We start from the raw sequence: 16,825 nt of genomic DNA on the forward strand, positions 1-16,825 counted from the left end.
TACTAATGGCCACATTATAAATATATCATTTAACAAGAAAACTGAAACAACAGCAAGTATCATCACTTGTTCACATTTGCTCAAAGGACAGAAAAAATATATGACAAATAAATAAAACAATATAAAAATTGTAATTTTCAATTAAAATTTTTTTTTAAATAAACAAATAAACAAAAAAATATCAAAATTGTAATTTTCAATTAAATTTTTTACTGAAAATTACAATTAAAAATATTTTTTTAAATTGAAAATTAAAATTATTTTTTTTTATTGAAAATTACAATTAAAAACCATTTTTTAAATTGAAAATTATCATTAAAAAACATTTTTTTAATTGAAAACTACAATTTTGATATTGTTTTGTTTATTTGTCATAGATTTTTGTCCCTCCTTTGAGCAACTAAAGTAACTAAATTTTTTAATTTTCAATTAAATTTTTTGTCATTGTAATTTTCAATTTTAAAAAATTGTTTTTAATTGTAATTTTCAATTAAAAAAAATTTAAAAATTGAAAATTACAGTTTTGATATTGTTTTGTTTTTTGTCATATTTTTTCTGTCCTTTGAGCAACTAAAGTAACTCATTTTTTAAATTTTCAATTAAATTTTTTTGAATTGTAATTTTCAATTTAAGAATTTTTGTTTTTAATTGTAATTTTCAATGTAATTTTTTTAAATTGAAAATTACAATTTTGATATTGCTTTGTTTTTTGTCATATATTTTTTCTGTCCTTTGAGCAACTAAAGTAACTAATTTTTTTAATTTTCAATTAAAACATTTTTTTCATTGTAATTTTCAATTTTAAAAAATTGTTTTTAATTGTAATTTTCAATTTAAAAAAAATTAAAAATTGAAAATTACAGTTTTGATATTGTTTTGTTTTTTGTCATATTTTTTCTGTCCTTTGAGCAACTAAAGTAACTCATTTTTTAAATTTTCAATTACATTTTTTTGAATTGTAATTTTCAATTTAAGAATTTTTGTTTTTAATTGTAATTTTCAATTAAAAAAAATTTAAAAATTGAAAATTACAGTTTTGATATTGTTTTGTTTTTTGTCATATTTTTTCTGTCCTTTGAGCAACTAAAGTAACTCATTTTTTAAATTTTCAATTACATTTTTTTGAATTGTAATTTTCAATTTAAGAATTTTTGTTTTTAATTGTAATTTTCAATGTAATTTTTTTAATTGAAAATTACAATTTTGATATTGCTTTGTTTTTTGTCATATATTTTTTCTGTCCTTTGAGCAACTAAAGTAACAATTTTTTTAAATTTTCAATTAAAACATTTTTTTCATTGTAATTTTCAATTTAAAAAAATTGTTTTTAATTGTAATTTTCAATTGAAAAAATAAAAAATTGAAAATTACAATTTTGATATTGTTTTGTTTATTTGTCATACATTTTTTCTGTCCTATGAGCAACTAAAGCAATTTAATTTTTTAATTTTTAATTAACCTTTTTTTATTGTAATTTTCAATTAAAAAAAAAGTATTTAATTGTAATTTTCAATTTAAAAAAAATTTAATTGAACATTACAAATTTGATATTGTTTTGTTTATTTGTCATATATTTTTTCTGGGGGGGAGAAGTTATATTATGACGGGATTAAAGTCAATATTCAGTATTTTGACAACGTCATAATGTCTCCAATTTTCTCTTCAATTGCCGTTGTTCTCTGGCAACCCGGTCTCTGGCTCAAAAGCTTATTAAACACATACAAAATGTATATGTACTCCCCATTAATAAATTTGCTTGATCCATGGCTCTTGAAGAGAGCGCAAACGTTAGCATCTCACCACACAAGTATGGTGCGTTTAAGGACAGACAAAGAAAGTGCAAAATCTCAACACAATCACGAAAACAGAATCAGTGACGCATAAAGGTATAAACATGTAAAAATTGTGGCCTTTTATAACAGCAGAAATTTTATTTAAAAATAAGGCAAAGGTGTCCAAAGTCCAACCATTGTTTATTTAATTTTTTATTTTATATTTATTTTATTATTCATTTAAATAAAAATTTGCTATTCTATATATTCAATAAAATACAATAAAAATGTGACATAAAATGTTAAAAAAAAAATAACGCAAAGGTGTCCAAAGTCGGGCCATTTTTTATTTTATTTTTTATTTTATATTTATTTAATTATTCTTTTAAATAGAAATTTGCGATTCTATATTATTTATTTTTTATAAAATACAATTAAAATGTGACATGAAATGTTATTTAAAAAAATAAGTCAAAGGTGTCCAAAGTTTGGCCATTGTTTATTTTATTTTTTATTTTATTATTCATTTAAATAAAAATGTGCTATTCAATATGTATTTATTTTTCATAAAATACAATAAAAATGTGACATGAAATGTTATAAAAAAAAAATAAGGCAAAGTTGTCCAGAGTCTGGCCATTGTTCATTTTATTTTTTATTTTATATTAATTTTATTATTCATTTAAATAAAAAATCGCTATTCAATATGTATTTATTTTTCATAAAATACAATAAAAATGTGACATGAAATGTTATAAAAAAAAATAAGGCAAAGTTGTCCAAAGTCCAGCCATTGTTTATTTTATTATTTATTTTATATTTATTTTTTATCCATTTAAATAAAAATTTGCTATTCTATATTTATTTATTTATTACAAAATAAGATAAAAATGTGACATGAAATGTTATTTTAAAAAAAATAAGGCAAAGGTGTCCAAAGTCCGGCCATTGTTTATTTTATTTTTTATTTTAAATTTATTTTATTATTCATTTAAATAAAAAATTGCAATTTATTTTTTTATTCATTTAAATAAAAAATTGCTATTGTATATTTATTTATTTATTACAAAATAAGATAAAAATGTGACATGAAATGTTATTTTTTTAAAAATAAGGCAAAGGTGTCCAAAGTCCAGCCATTGTTTATTTTATTTTTTATTTTAAATTAATTTTATTATTAATTTCAATAAAAATTTGCAATTTATTTTTTTATTCATTTAAATAAAAATTTGCTATTCTATATTTATTTATTTTTTACAAAATAAGATAAAAATGTGACATGAAATGTTATTTTTTTTTACATAAGGCAAAGGTGTCCAAAGTTCGGCCATTTTTTATTTTATTTTTTATTATATATTTATTTTATTATTCATTGAAATAAAAATGTGCTTTTATAAAATACAATAGAAATGTGACATGAAATAAAATCAAAACATCACATTGAAAAGAAAAACTGTCATCTATAATTATAATCTATCATCTATAAATTCTAATTATAAGATATATAATAAAATTAAATTATAATTAATCACGAAATATATGTTAACTTACCGAATTGTAGATTTGAACACTTTTCCTATTATTTTTATTTGACTGTGTGTCTTAACTGTCTATAAAATAAATAAATAAACCACTGATAAGCCTTGTGGAGTAACAATAGTTATTATTATTATTATTACAAGTAGTAATATTGTCGTAGTTTGCAGTGGTAACTCAACAATGTTGGAAAGAATAATCAAAACTAAGCATTATTGTCTCTATTATTACATGTAATTATTGATTTTATTTTGAAATGACCAAAAATGGGGGGGGGGGTCTTACCTTTCTGTGGTACCTGAGCAGGTGTTGGTCTACCTGAGCCAGTCATAGAAAATGACTTTTATACTGTTGGACATCCTTGAGACACCTAAAACCTGGAAGGTGTGTCCCACAAGGCGTGCATGCTAATTTTAGGCTACTTGTACTGTACACACACATCAAAGTTCTCGACGCGCTGAAGTACACAACAGTACTTTTAAACACGGATGCGTGATTTTGTGTGTTTTGTGTGAAATCGCATGTCGGCTTGTAAAGTGATCTGATTGGCCATTGGCTATGAAGCACAGGACTAACCTTTCGGTAATAATAAAGCTGTCCGTCACAATCGCTACAGGCCACCATTTTGAGACGTTTCATTGTTCCTAGAGACGTTTGTTACATTATCCACACATGCGTCACCACTCCGCAATCCCTTCACTCACAATTTATGTCCACCTAAGACTCACATGGACAAAAAAACAAAAACAAATATCATATCTCCTCCCGTTAACAACATTCACAGTAATCCTCATGGTGGAAAGGTCACGGAAACATGTCCCGGGACAAAATGTCCAAAGTCACATAATTATAGTAAGGAAAAACATAGTCAAATAACAACAAGTTCCAGTATATGGACGATATGGGTATTATATGACAGATTAGTCAGTGGAATGGAAAAAGACATAGGTTTGATACACTGGGAAGATGGTGGAGAGGACGGTACAGTGTGCACATACACGAAGAGGACAATGTCCTTATTTACATACACACAGTTAATCAAAAAGCATTTTGAAAACCATAAAGGTTACGTAAGGAGTTAACACCTCTGATCGTTTATTGATTGTTCACACCTTTGGAGTTGTTGGACTGCATCATGAAGTGGGTACTTTTTTGCCATCTAGCGGACAACAGTAGGCACTGCACGGAAACTATGTAAAGAACATGAAAAAATAATTAAATTTTACATTATATTATAATATGAATATTTAATTTAATGTTGTTTTTTATTTTTTATGTAATTTATATGTAATGTTAAAATGATATAAGAATTAATATATATAGTAAATATATATTTTATATATATTTTAATATTAATTAAATTAATAATTAATATCAATTCATGTTATAATATATATAACATATTTATATGTAATGTTAAAATTCTATAAGAATTTAGAATATATGAATATATATATTAGAATATATATATATATATATTTATATATTTATATTAATATATTTTTATATATATTGTATATATTTTTTTTAATTCTTACATTACATATAAACATTACATATACATTACATATAAATTATAAAACATATTGCATGTAAAATATAAGAATTAAAATATATATATAAAAAAATATATATATTGTAAATTATCTAAATTATATATATTTTTTTATATATATATTTTAAACATTACATATAAAATATAAGAATTAAAATATATATAATATATAGTATTTTTTTACATTCTTATATTTTTTATATATATATTTTATATATATTTTTATTCTTATATTTTATATGTAATATGTCATATGTTTTATAATTTATTTGTAATGTTAACATTATATAAGAATTTAAATATATATATAAAATTACATATATTACATTAACATTATTATATATTAACATTACATATAAATATGTAATATATGTACATGTATATAAAACAATACGTTTGTTAAAAAATATTTATATAAAATATTAAATATATGTAAATAATGATCAAATAAATGTTTATATCAAAGCAAATAGGGAGACAGGCAAGCTACTGCTAGTGTTATTAGTATTAGATTTAGTATTTTGTTTGCATTTTTCTGTAATAAGAACAATTAAAATTAATTAATCACAATGAGTATGGCGAGGAAGGCAATCAATGATAACTTTATTTATTTTTAATAAATTTATTTATTTATTAATTACTCCAGAACAGATCTTCCAGTATCAGTAGTATCAGTATCTTGCTATGAAATGAGTACCGCTAATCCATCACTCTTGCGTGTCTTCCATAACTAAACCTCCAGAGGAAATGAAAAGAATAAGTGGACATTCATCATATGACAAACATGCACGTGTGCACCATAATCAAATTGTCCCCGTGGAGGAAGTGAACAACTAATAGCAGTAATGATACTGTACAACCAATACAAGGTGAAACTACAATCACAGTGACTGTGTCAATCAAAAGTGAACTGTTATATAACCTCACAAAACTGTTCTAGACTTCCCTCATATTATAGCAATAAACTCACACTGCCAACAGACCAAAGCAAAGCAATGAACAGGAAGTCAGGAGTTCAAAAAAAAAAGAAAGGATTTCCTCTTTTTCCGCCGGATTCCTTCCTGTCCTACGGTCAGCATATACAGGATAAATCTCACAATGCCTGTTTTTGCACTATTTCAACTCCCTCACTCAATGGTGGTTTTCTAAAAAATAATTTATTAATTTATGACCACTGTTTTGTGTTTGACTATATGGACTATCATAAGTACAAATATATAATAAATATATACTGAAAAGTTATACTGTATGTAGCATTCTGGCCGCTAAGCATCAGTAATGTTACATGAATAACACTTTCTTAAAAGACAACTGCAATTTGGGGGAATTTTGTGAGACATGAAAACATATGTCTTTCTCATTTCTGTATTTTTGTCTAGTCTAGTTTTAGTCCTTGGTCTAGAATAAGTAAATTGAACAAACTGTCTCGCTAGTTCGCTAGCTTGCTATGCTAGCAGGGGCCCACTGTTTCACTAGTCCAACTTTTCAGTAAGAAAAGTAGCTATTGGCTGTCCTAGAAGTCGCTGTATGACGTCATCATTGCGCATCATTTGCATATGTGAAACGCGGTAGGAAAATAACATTCACTCATTGAGACACAAAAAGAACACAACGAGTCGGCAAAATTTGAAGTTTAAAGTCTTTGTTTTTACTTTTGTGGGGTAGTTTTCCAGGTAAATGCAAATTCAGTTGTTTTTAATCCAACAGTCATCTTTTCCTACATTGAAACTCCAACGTCACTTCCTCACTCAATGGTGATTTTCTAAAAATTAATTCATTAATTTATGACCACTGTTTTGTGTTTGACTATATGGAATATCATAAGTACAAATATATAAATATATATTGAAAAGTTATACTGTATGTAGCATTCTGGCCGCTAAGTGTCAGTGATGTTACATGACATAACACTTTTAAGACAAGTACATTTTGGGGGAATTTTTTGAGACACGAAAACATATGTCTTTGTCTTTTCTGTATTTATAATTCCGGATTTTTGTCTAGTCTAGTTTTAGTCCCTGGTCTAGAATAAGTAAATTGGACAGACTGGCTAGCTAGTTCGCTAGCTTGCTATGCTAGCGGGAGCCCACTGTGTCACTGGCCCAACTTTTCAGTAAGAAAAGTAGCTATTGGCTGTCCTAGATGGCGCTCTATGACGTCATCATTGCGCATCATTTGCAAATGTGAAATGCTGTAGGAAAAAAAACATTCTCTTATTGAGACGCGTGTGAGTGACTGGCGTGTAGGTTTTTGTTTTAGACAATACTATAATTTATTTTGATTTTTTAAAACTTTTTTCAATATTTGTTGTTTGTCTTTTTAATAGAAAAAAGCCACATCTGGTCTATCCCCCTCCTTTCCCCCCTCAGTCAGACGACCCACTTTCCATCATGCACCACTAGTACGAGTCTTGGACGGTCCTGTCTGTCACGGGTTCTGTCAGGCTGCCTGAATAGGAGAAGAAAAACGCCGTTATTTGACGTTTTGTCTCGGGTTTCGCAGTGACGGCGGTGCAGACAGAGAAGGCACACGGACGTGAACATGTCGACATGGATTTTATGAGGCTCTTTGGCGCCCTGGTCGCCGTCCTTTTCCACAATGAATCCGCTGCTAAAATCAATGGTAAGATTCACACTTTCACTTCTGGAAGTACTTCAAAATGTACTTTTTGTGATCATGTAACCTGTGCGTGTGTCTTTAAAGTGTGCACTAATGGAGATATTTAGTGTTAGAAAGGAGGAGAAAAGTCTCTCTTGAGTTGTAATTATTAACAGACAGCCTTAGTCGCAGCATGATGTGGAAAATATCAACAGTGTTGTTTTCTTCTCAGCTGCTCAGCCAGGAGCTCCCATCTTCATTACAACTCCACTACCCACGCCACATAGTAGGAAATATCACATCTGGACGCAGTTTTGGCACAGTTTTTAGAGATTAAAAGTGGCACAGAAGTTTAGCAATACTGCAAGTGTTGGTATTGATCTCATAACAAATAACTACAGGACCATTGTCACTGATATTAATATATTTTTTTACATTTTATGTCACAACATGTAAATATAACAATGTAGGAATGGGTAACAATATCAACAAAGTATAATTATCCTGTTATTTGATGATAATAGATTGTCCTTGAACCTAAATAAAACTAAAATCATGCTGTTTGCTCACAGCAGAAAGGACACGCACCAGCAAATACAAATAGACGCTGTAGATATTGAAAGGGCGAACGAAAATACATTTCTGGGGATCACAATAGATGAAAATATGAGCCGGAAACCTCATATTACAAATATACAACATAAATGTGGCCAGAAATATTTCAATATTGAACAAAGCAAAATTTGTTCTCAATCAGAAATCACTCCACACTCTTTATTGCTCTCTGGTTCTACCATATCTTACTTATTGTGTGGAAATATGGGCTAATAACTATAAAAGCAATCTTCACTGGCTAAATGTACTGCAAAAAAGGTCAGTAAGGATAATTCATAATGCCGCCTCCAGAGAACATACTAACTCCTTATTTCTAAAATCACAAATACTTCAACTTGCTGATATAGTTCATCTTCAAACAGCTAAAATAGGCTAAAAATACAATACGGTGTGTGACAAAAATATAAATTTTTTTTTAAAAACAATAATAATAAAAATCAATAAAATAAAAATTTGTTAAATTAATAAAAAAAAAAACTATATTGGGAAAGCAGGAAGTGAACAAATGTCAATTTCTTGGTTTGTGTCGCAAAACAACAAAGCCACAGAAAAAGATTTGGTCACTCCCTGAACTTAGTCTCACAGGATTTGACATCTTGCATAACAGTCACTGACCTTTTTTAAAAAAAACAAACAAAAAACCAAAACTTAAACTCTATTAGGAAAGCAGGAAGTGAACAAATGTAACAGTTAGTGATTGTAAAAGTACCAGATGGAGGGGTAGGATTTAATAAGCTTTGCTTTTTCCTACTCCTTTTGGACATGTGGAACTGATTATGGGATGCACTCAATTGGAATCTGTTGCATGTTCAAATGAAATAAAAACATTACCATTACTTCATTTTATTACATACAATTGTTGAGGCAAAATTAGGTCAATAGTGCAAACTAAGTAAACAAAAACCACTATGATTGTTCCCTCCTTATTTCCCGAGTGTATATCTAATATCCTGTGTAAATGTAACAATATAAAAAAATAATACTTTGGTATTTGTGGGAAATAAGCAGAGACTGAAAAAGAACTGAAAAATATCAATCATCACACTCGTGTTGATTCTCTACAATATTGTTCAATTTACCTGCAGAATTTAGTTCTAAATTGTGCGATTCTGAACACTTATAAACCATTCACACTTGGGGTCTGTATTGGCAAGAATCTGGCGATACGATACGTATCACGATATTGACTTTATTCCCATAATATAATATAATATTTAGTTTTGTTTGTTTCTAATTTTATTATTATTATTAGAAAATGAATGAATATTATTATTCTGATTATTATTATTCTGATGATGATGATGATTATTATTATTATTATTATACTCCCCAAATTTTCTCTTTGTTTTGTTTGTTTCTAATAATATTACAACTTCATTTTTTCTTTAATATTTCAATTTTATGCCACAAAAATGACATTATTTTTTTACCTCATAATATTATGTTATTCAATTACTTTTTCTCTTTTTTCTTAATATTTTGACTTTGTTGTTGTTTTTATTTGTTATTTATTTGTAGTATGATTAAATATTTATTACGAGAAAATTAAATTAAATTAAATCTCAAGATCCTGCTCAAATGTTGACATTCTATTAGCTCTGAAAAAATGCAGAGTATACAGTCCCTGACTTATCCGCCATCAGAAGAGTATTTTTGTGGAACAAAGTAACTAACATCAGTAAAAAGTCTTTTTAGGATGCTTGAAATAAGCATTATTTAACAAAATAGTCATATCAATTTGAAAAACAAAATACCTGCAATATCACAGTACTACTTTTGTAGTATACAAAAGGACCTTGGCATTGCTTGCTCGCGGCAGGTTCTCATGGTGTGGACTCGCAGAATAAGGTATTCGGGAAACACGACACATTTTACAAACGGCATGGGTTTTGTCAATTTTTGCACTTTGTGTAGTGCTACTTTGTGTAGAAATCCAAAATGTGTCCACACTTCAGCCTTTGTACGCCGCAGGGGCCGCTGTTATGTGCTGACATTCGGCCATGTTGGACTGTGTTTACGTGTGAGGACGTTTCACTCGTCAATCTCGTTCAACGTCCTTGCATTGGAGTGTCCAATATTTTTGGACTGTGGAAGGAAACCGGAATACTCAGGTTCTCTCAGCTCGATGGTGCCTTTCATAGGAATGTATATACGCCTGATGGTTTCTAATTTTGCTACCATGTGAGTGCCACAGGAAGTCCTCAGACAACAGTCACCCTCTTGTTCTCTTCCTGATTGCCTCATGACGCATGTCCACAGGCCAACGCATCTGCCGGCGAGGGACGGAGCGCCCGTGCTACAAGGTGTCCTACATCCAGGACAGCCGGCGTAGGCTGACCTTCCAAGATGCCAGGCAGGCATGCAGGGCGGATGGCGGCGAGCTGCTCAGCGTCGAAACCGAAAGCGAGCAGCGGCTGATCGAGAGGTTTATACAGCAGCTGAACGCTGCCGATGGAGACTTCTGGATCGGCCTTCGTCGCGGCCCTCAGCGTTTTCGGAGCGGCGGCAGCAACCCGGGATGTCCCTCCCAGTACTACTGGCTGGATGGGAGCAGGGCCAAGTTCAGGTTGTTAGACAGACAAATACATAATTATAACCCATAATAACATGATTTAAAGTGTGATTAAAATGTTTTAGTACGATTAAATAGACTAGTGTTAGTGTTGTGCGGCGTATTCCAGCTTGATTGACATTCAGTTCACTTGGAGCTCTTAAAACATACAAATATATATCATTATTCATCTTTATATTCATCAAATACAGTGAAAATGGGCATATTTCAGACGCAGTTGCTAATGGTCATTAATCCTGATCAGTTACCCCAAAAATCTGTGATTAATCTAAAAAAATTAATCTGTGATTAATCTAATCACAGTGGCATGAACATCTAAAATTAATCTGTGATTAATCTAAAATAATCTAAAATTAATCTGTGATTAATCTAAAATTAATCTAAAACATAAATACTGCAGATTTCAGAAAACAACAGATGGAATGACACGGCACTCTACAAGAAGCAATTCATTCATTCATTCATTTTCTACCGCTTTTTGCTCACGAGGGTCACGGGGGGTGCTGGAGCCGGGAGGCGGGGTACACCCTGGACTGGTCGCCAGCCAATCACAGGGCACATGTAGACAAACAATCATTCACACTCACATTCATACCTATGGACAATTTGGAGTCGCCAATTAACCTAGCATGTTTTTGGAATGTGGGAGGAAACCGGAGTACCCGGAGAAAGCCCACGCACGCACAGGGAGAACATGCAAACTCCACACAGAGATGCCCGAGGGTGGAATTGAACCCTGGTCTCCTAGCTGTGTGGTCTGCGCACTAACCACTAGACCGCCGTGCCGCCTACAAGAAGCAATGAAGTCTGTAAAATTAAATAATAAAAAAAAATCCAAAAATTGTTACAACTACAATGATGAAAATGGTAATAGATTAGATTAGATTAGATTCAACTTTATTGTTATTGCTCATGTCGCTGGTACAGGGCAACAAAATGCAGTTAGCATCCAACCAGAAGTGCAATTATATAAGTACCTTGGTATTAAGTAAATGTAGAAAAAAAAAATTAAATTATAAAAAATAATATTAATGATGATTATAATAATGGTGATAATAATAATGGTAATAATGATAAAGATTATAACAATAATGATAATCATGATAATGATAATAACAATAATAATATTACAATGATAATAACGGGAAAACAAGACTGTGGCATGAACATGATTATATCTTTTGGGCTTGAATACAAATGTAAATAATGAAAAGTTATATTTTCATTGATGTAAGAAATGCACTGTAATATTACATATATTTGCCCCCCCCAAAAAAAAATTGTAATCATTTGACAGCCCTAATTATAAGTAATGATAATTTATTGCATTTTTTTCAAGCGTTTCACTGTGTGTGTCAGGAACTGGCACTGGGACGAGCCTTCCTGCGGTGGGGAAATGTGCGTGGTGCTCTACTACCAGCCCTCTGCACCACCTGATGAGGAAGGCCACTTTCTGTTTCAGTGGAATGACGACAACTGCAACGCCAAGAACAACTACGTCTGCAAATATTCAAAAGGTGAATCGGGGGACGTCTCATAGTTAATAATAATCACTTCTAGAGCTCTATTTTGGTGGCACATCAGCGGGAGGTGTCTGTATGTTTGGCTTGGTGCAGTGGAAATGTTGTGATAAAATGGTGCGCTGAAGGTGCGCTGAAAGTTTGGTAGTTCCGACCTGGTTTAGTCTCAGCACAGGCGAAGTGCACCCAAAGAACCAAATTATAGAGTGAGAACCAGATTGTTTATTCCTGACAACAATACCTAATACAGACGTCCGGGCATATCTGCAGTCCCTGTATTCCTACAAGTAAGCTGGTCTTCTTATTACAGCGCTGCTGCAAAAAAGCACCCCTCCTTTCCCTGCCCGGCCTTTTATACACTCGAGGCTGGAGTCCTGAGGCTGGAGTCCTGGACCAATCAGCTTTCGCCCCACCCTTGCTTGAACCGCTTCTTTAATGGTGTTTCTCTTTTCGTTTGTTTGCTGTGGCATTAAGGCATCTGGAACATTCTACTTTTCCTTAGTTGCAGAGCAAGCTGTCATATGCGTACTCGATGTTTCCGCCTTAACTGTCAGATGTCACGTCCTTTGGATTTGTGAGACTGTGTTTGCTTTTATCTTTAGCTAGCAAAATTGAGCAAATAATTTCAAGTGTCAGGCACATTTCAATGCAATAAACAATCACAGCAACCACTATCTAATGTAACCGTCTGAACCAGCATGCACATTTTTCTATTAATTGTCCCATCACATGTGAGTGACGTCAGATGAAAGATGTCACGCATGAATGGAACTCAACCTGACCGCACCTCAAAGTTTGATGCCAATTTTGACTGCCGAGCTTGTGAATGTGAAAGTAGATGTTGTTCCAGCGCCACACAGTAGATGGCATCATAACATAAAGGTTTTTTTTAATCGCTCGTGAGCCTAAGGCTGCTACTACTACTATGTTACGCGCTAACGATGGTTCTGCGTGATCCATCGATAACGCTGCTCCCGAGATGGATCCATCATTAGCGCACAAATCGATCGATTTGTGCGCTAACAATGGATCCATCGATCATGCAGATCCATCGTTAGCGCGTAATAACTACATAAAAAAACACTCTTAGGTCAGTAATGTCATGTATCCGTCTATTGCATTTATATTGCATTGTGGGCAATTATGCTAAGTTTATAATAATGTCCTCACGCCTTGTGGGAAACAATGTACATATTGTCTATTCCTGAATTTTCTTTTTTTTTCCTATTTCAGAAAACGCACCAGTCTTTACCGAGCAAGGGAACATAGCACATGAGGGTACTACATATGTACACTAATTGTTTCATTGTATATATAAATATCAAATGAAAAATACATGCATATTTGACTTTTTTGTACTATTGACTGCACCGATTGTGTTGACAAATTCTAATTTCAAATATCGGGTAACTCTACTTTTTCCAGATCCAACTGCGAGGCCAAACATATTCTTCACCACAGCGAGCGACGAGTCCATCAAAGTAGGACAGCCTGAGTCTTCAGGTTGGAGGAAAGCTTTTACACACTCTTGATTCAAATATTACATTTTGCATAATATATCGAACGCTAAGGGGGCGGGGCTTCAAAATGCATTGCTGACTCTCAAGAGTTTGTTCTTTTTGCAATTTGAAGCTCTATTTAGAGCAGGGGTCTCAAACTCAATTTACCTGGGGGCCACTGGAGCTAGGGTCTGAAAAATAAATAAATAAACAAAATAAACAATTAAACAAAAATAAATAAACAAATCAATAATATATATACTATAATAATATAATTAATATAAATAATAAATAATAATATTTTTCCCCCAGCAATAATAAATAATGTTATAATATAATATAATATAATAAAGCTCTGATAAAACATTCCACTGTTCTCAAATATCTTAATTTTTATTTTTCTACACAAAATAAGATGAAAAATAAATAAACAAATCAAGAATAAAGAAAATCAATCAATTAGTAATAAATAAATATAATAATAATAATAATAATAAAACGGCAAATAACAAAAACTTAAGAAACCACATATAGTTGGTGTGTAGACAAATTATTACAAAATTTTTTACCCCCAGCAATAATAAATAATGTTATAAATAATATAATATAATAAAGCTCTGATAAAACATTCCACTGTTCTCAAATATCTTAATTTTTATTTTTCTGCACAAAATAAGATGAAAAAAAACAAATCAAGAATATATATACTATAATAATATAATTAATATAAATAATAAAAAAATAATATTTTTTTTACCCCCAGCAATAATAAATAATATAATATAATATAATATAATATAATATAATATTATATAATATAATATAATATAATATAATATAATATAATATAATATAATATAATATAATATAATATAATATAATAAAGCTCAGATAAAACATTCCGCTGTTCTCAAATATCTTACTTTTTATTTTTCTGCACAAAATAAGATGAAAATAAATAAATCAAGAATAAAGAAAATCAATCAGTCGGTAATAAATAAATATAATAATAATAAAAACTTAAGAAACCACATATAGTTGGTGGGTAGACAAATTATTTTTTTTCAGATTAAAATGAACAAAGCATTATTAGAGCCCTGTAGACATGACAAAACACGACTATAGTCACATTTATACTCTTTTTATTTACAACATATTGCGCAACTGCAGGGTCTTGAGACACATGCTAACTCGCAAACTAGAGAGCTAGCCACCTAAATGGTAGCCTTCAAGTTATTTCCTTTCAACTTAAATAGCCAAAAACTTACCACTTCCACACGGATAGGGAGGATAACTATTAACAGTTATTTAACCTTTAACATGAACATGAATCAAACGTAATCATTTTTTCTGGGTACATGATACCATACAGCATCCATATAACATTAAACTTTCATATCAAGGCGGGGGCCTCAAACTAGTGTCCTGCGGACCACATTTGGCCCGCGGGCCGCATGTTTGAGACCCCTGATTTAGAGCCTCCTGGAGATCTACTAGTGCAAAAAAAATTATTTCTAGCAATTTTTCAACCGGTCTTGAACCTTTGTTTAGGGAGTGTAGTCTTTCTTGATGTGTGATGAAATAACGCATCCAATCTCCGCTTGCCAGTGTCTTTCTCAGACAACAGCCTGTATGTTCCCTACATCTTGTATGCCACCATTCCCGCCCTGCTGCTGCTGTTGCTTGCAGTTGCCGGCTTCTTCTGCTACAAACAACAAGCTAAGCGGTAAGAAATGAAGTAAAAGTGTTGCTTTGATCCCGTAGCAGGGTAAACAGTACTTCAGGAGTAAAAGTAAATACCATAAAGGTTCTTCTTTTTTAACATTATGTCATTTTACATCTTGTAATTATTATTGCATTTGATATGTCCTTCATGTGTTTGGTGGTCCTGGAGTCCGTAATCTCCATTTTGATGCCCTCAGTCTCCTTTTGGATGAAAAAGTTCATGTTAAAAAACACTTTATTTATAATTTATAAGGACACAGAGAGCAGCATATGGAATAAAAAAGTAAGAAACAGACAAGAACAAGTAAAAGATCAAACACTACACATACTTAAAATAATAAATAGTAATTTAATATTTTTTTTCTTCCCCTTTTTGTTCCTTTGATGTCAGGAGCAGGAACACCAAGACCAAAAGCTCCGCTGTACAAGTCAAACGGTGGACACCCCCGGACACGTCATCTTGTCCCCTTCAAGGACCTTACGCCTTCAGCGACATCACCAGACTTTCTCACCTTTCACCCGAAAGCACCCTGCCGGGAGACTTCATAACAAGGTACCCGTGCGGTCCTGCCAAGGACCCCGAGTGGAACGACTATGAGAACGTATTAATAACCGACAGGGAGAGCGGCTTTGTCAACAACGACATCTACGAGACCAGCAGGGCGCAGAGTCGACACTGCCGCGCTCAGGACGGTTGGGTCGAAAATGAGATCTACGGGTAGCGATGTTCGGGAATATCACCTGGCTGTGAAATCCTAGGAGTGTGCGGGCAGTAACGCGGGTGGCCGAGCCGAATTTAACTTAGGACTTTTTTTCTTTTTTTTTTTCTCTCTCCGGGAAAGGAAAACTCATCCATGATATCATCAGTGACCACAGGTTTGATGCCGTATATTTAACAGAGACATGGCAACAAATAAACGACTTTTCCCAGCTGGGTTTGTTTACACCAGTCAAATCCGTACTACCGGTCAAAAGGGCGAGAATTGGAAAAATCGAGTCGTTCGAATCTGGTCATTCATCTGTAAGGACCTTCATAGGACCCACTGTTCATAGCCACTGTTTATACCGTCCACCCAAATTTTTCCAGTTTTCCAAAAAAAATACGCATTTATTAAAAACAGATAAATATATAAACTTTTTCAGTGCTTTGGTTCCGATTTTCTACAATAAAAGCTCTGATAAAACATTCCACTGTTCTCAAATATCTTGATTTTTATTTTTCTGCACAAAATAAGATGAAAATAAATAAATCAAGAATAAAGAAAATCAATCAATCAGTAATAAATAAATATAATAATAATAATAATAAAAACTTAAGAAAGCACATATAGTTGGTGGGTAGACAAATGATTTTTTTCAGATTAAAATGAACAAAGCATTATTAGAGCCCTGTAGACATGACAAAACACGACTATAGCCACATTTATACTCTT

The 16,825-nt window shown here is 31.6% G+C and overlaps 1 protein-coding gene across 1 annotated transcript; it reads left to right on the plus strand.

Annotated features, from left to right (window-relative positions):
- Positions 1-7,138: 7,138 nt before the first annotated feature.
- Positions 7,139-16,776, plus strand: laynb (layilin b). The gene is made up of 7 exons (XM_078792566.1): positions 7,139-7,485; positions 10,336-10,642; positions 12,008-12,165; positions 13,402-13,446; positions 13,594-13,671; positions 15,276-15,393; positions 15,784-16,776. The coding sequence occupies exons 1-7, from the start codon at positions 7,413-7,415 to the stop codon at positions 16,112-16,114; spliced, it is 1,110 nt and encodes a 369-aa protein (XP_078648692.1). The 5' UTR covers positions 7,139-7,412; the 3' UTR covers positions 16,115-16,776.
- Positions 16,777-16,825: the final 49 nt, after the last annotated feature.

This window comes from Doryrhamphus excisus, linkage group LG8 (assembly GCF_037039965.1).
Source record: "Doryrhamphus excisus strain RoL-2023G ecotype Guam linkage group LG8, RoL_Dexc_Guam_v1.1, whole genome shotgun sequence".
Classification (NCBI taxonomy): Eukaryota; Metazoa; Chordata; class Actinopteri; order Syngnathiformes; family Syngnathidae; genus Doryrhamphus; species Doryrhamphus excisus.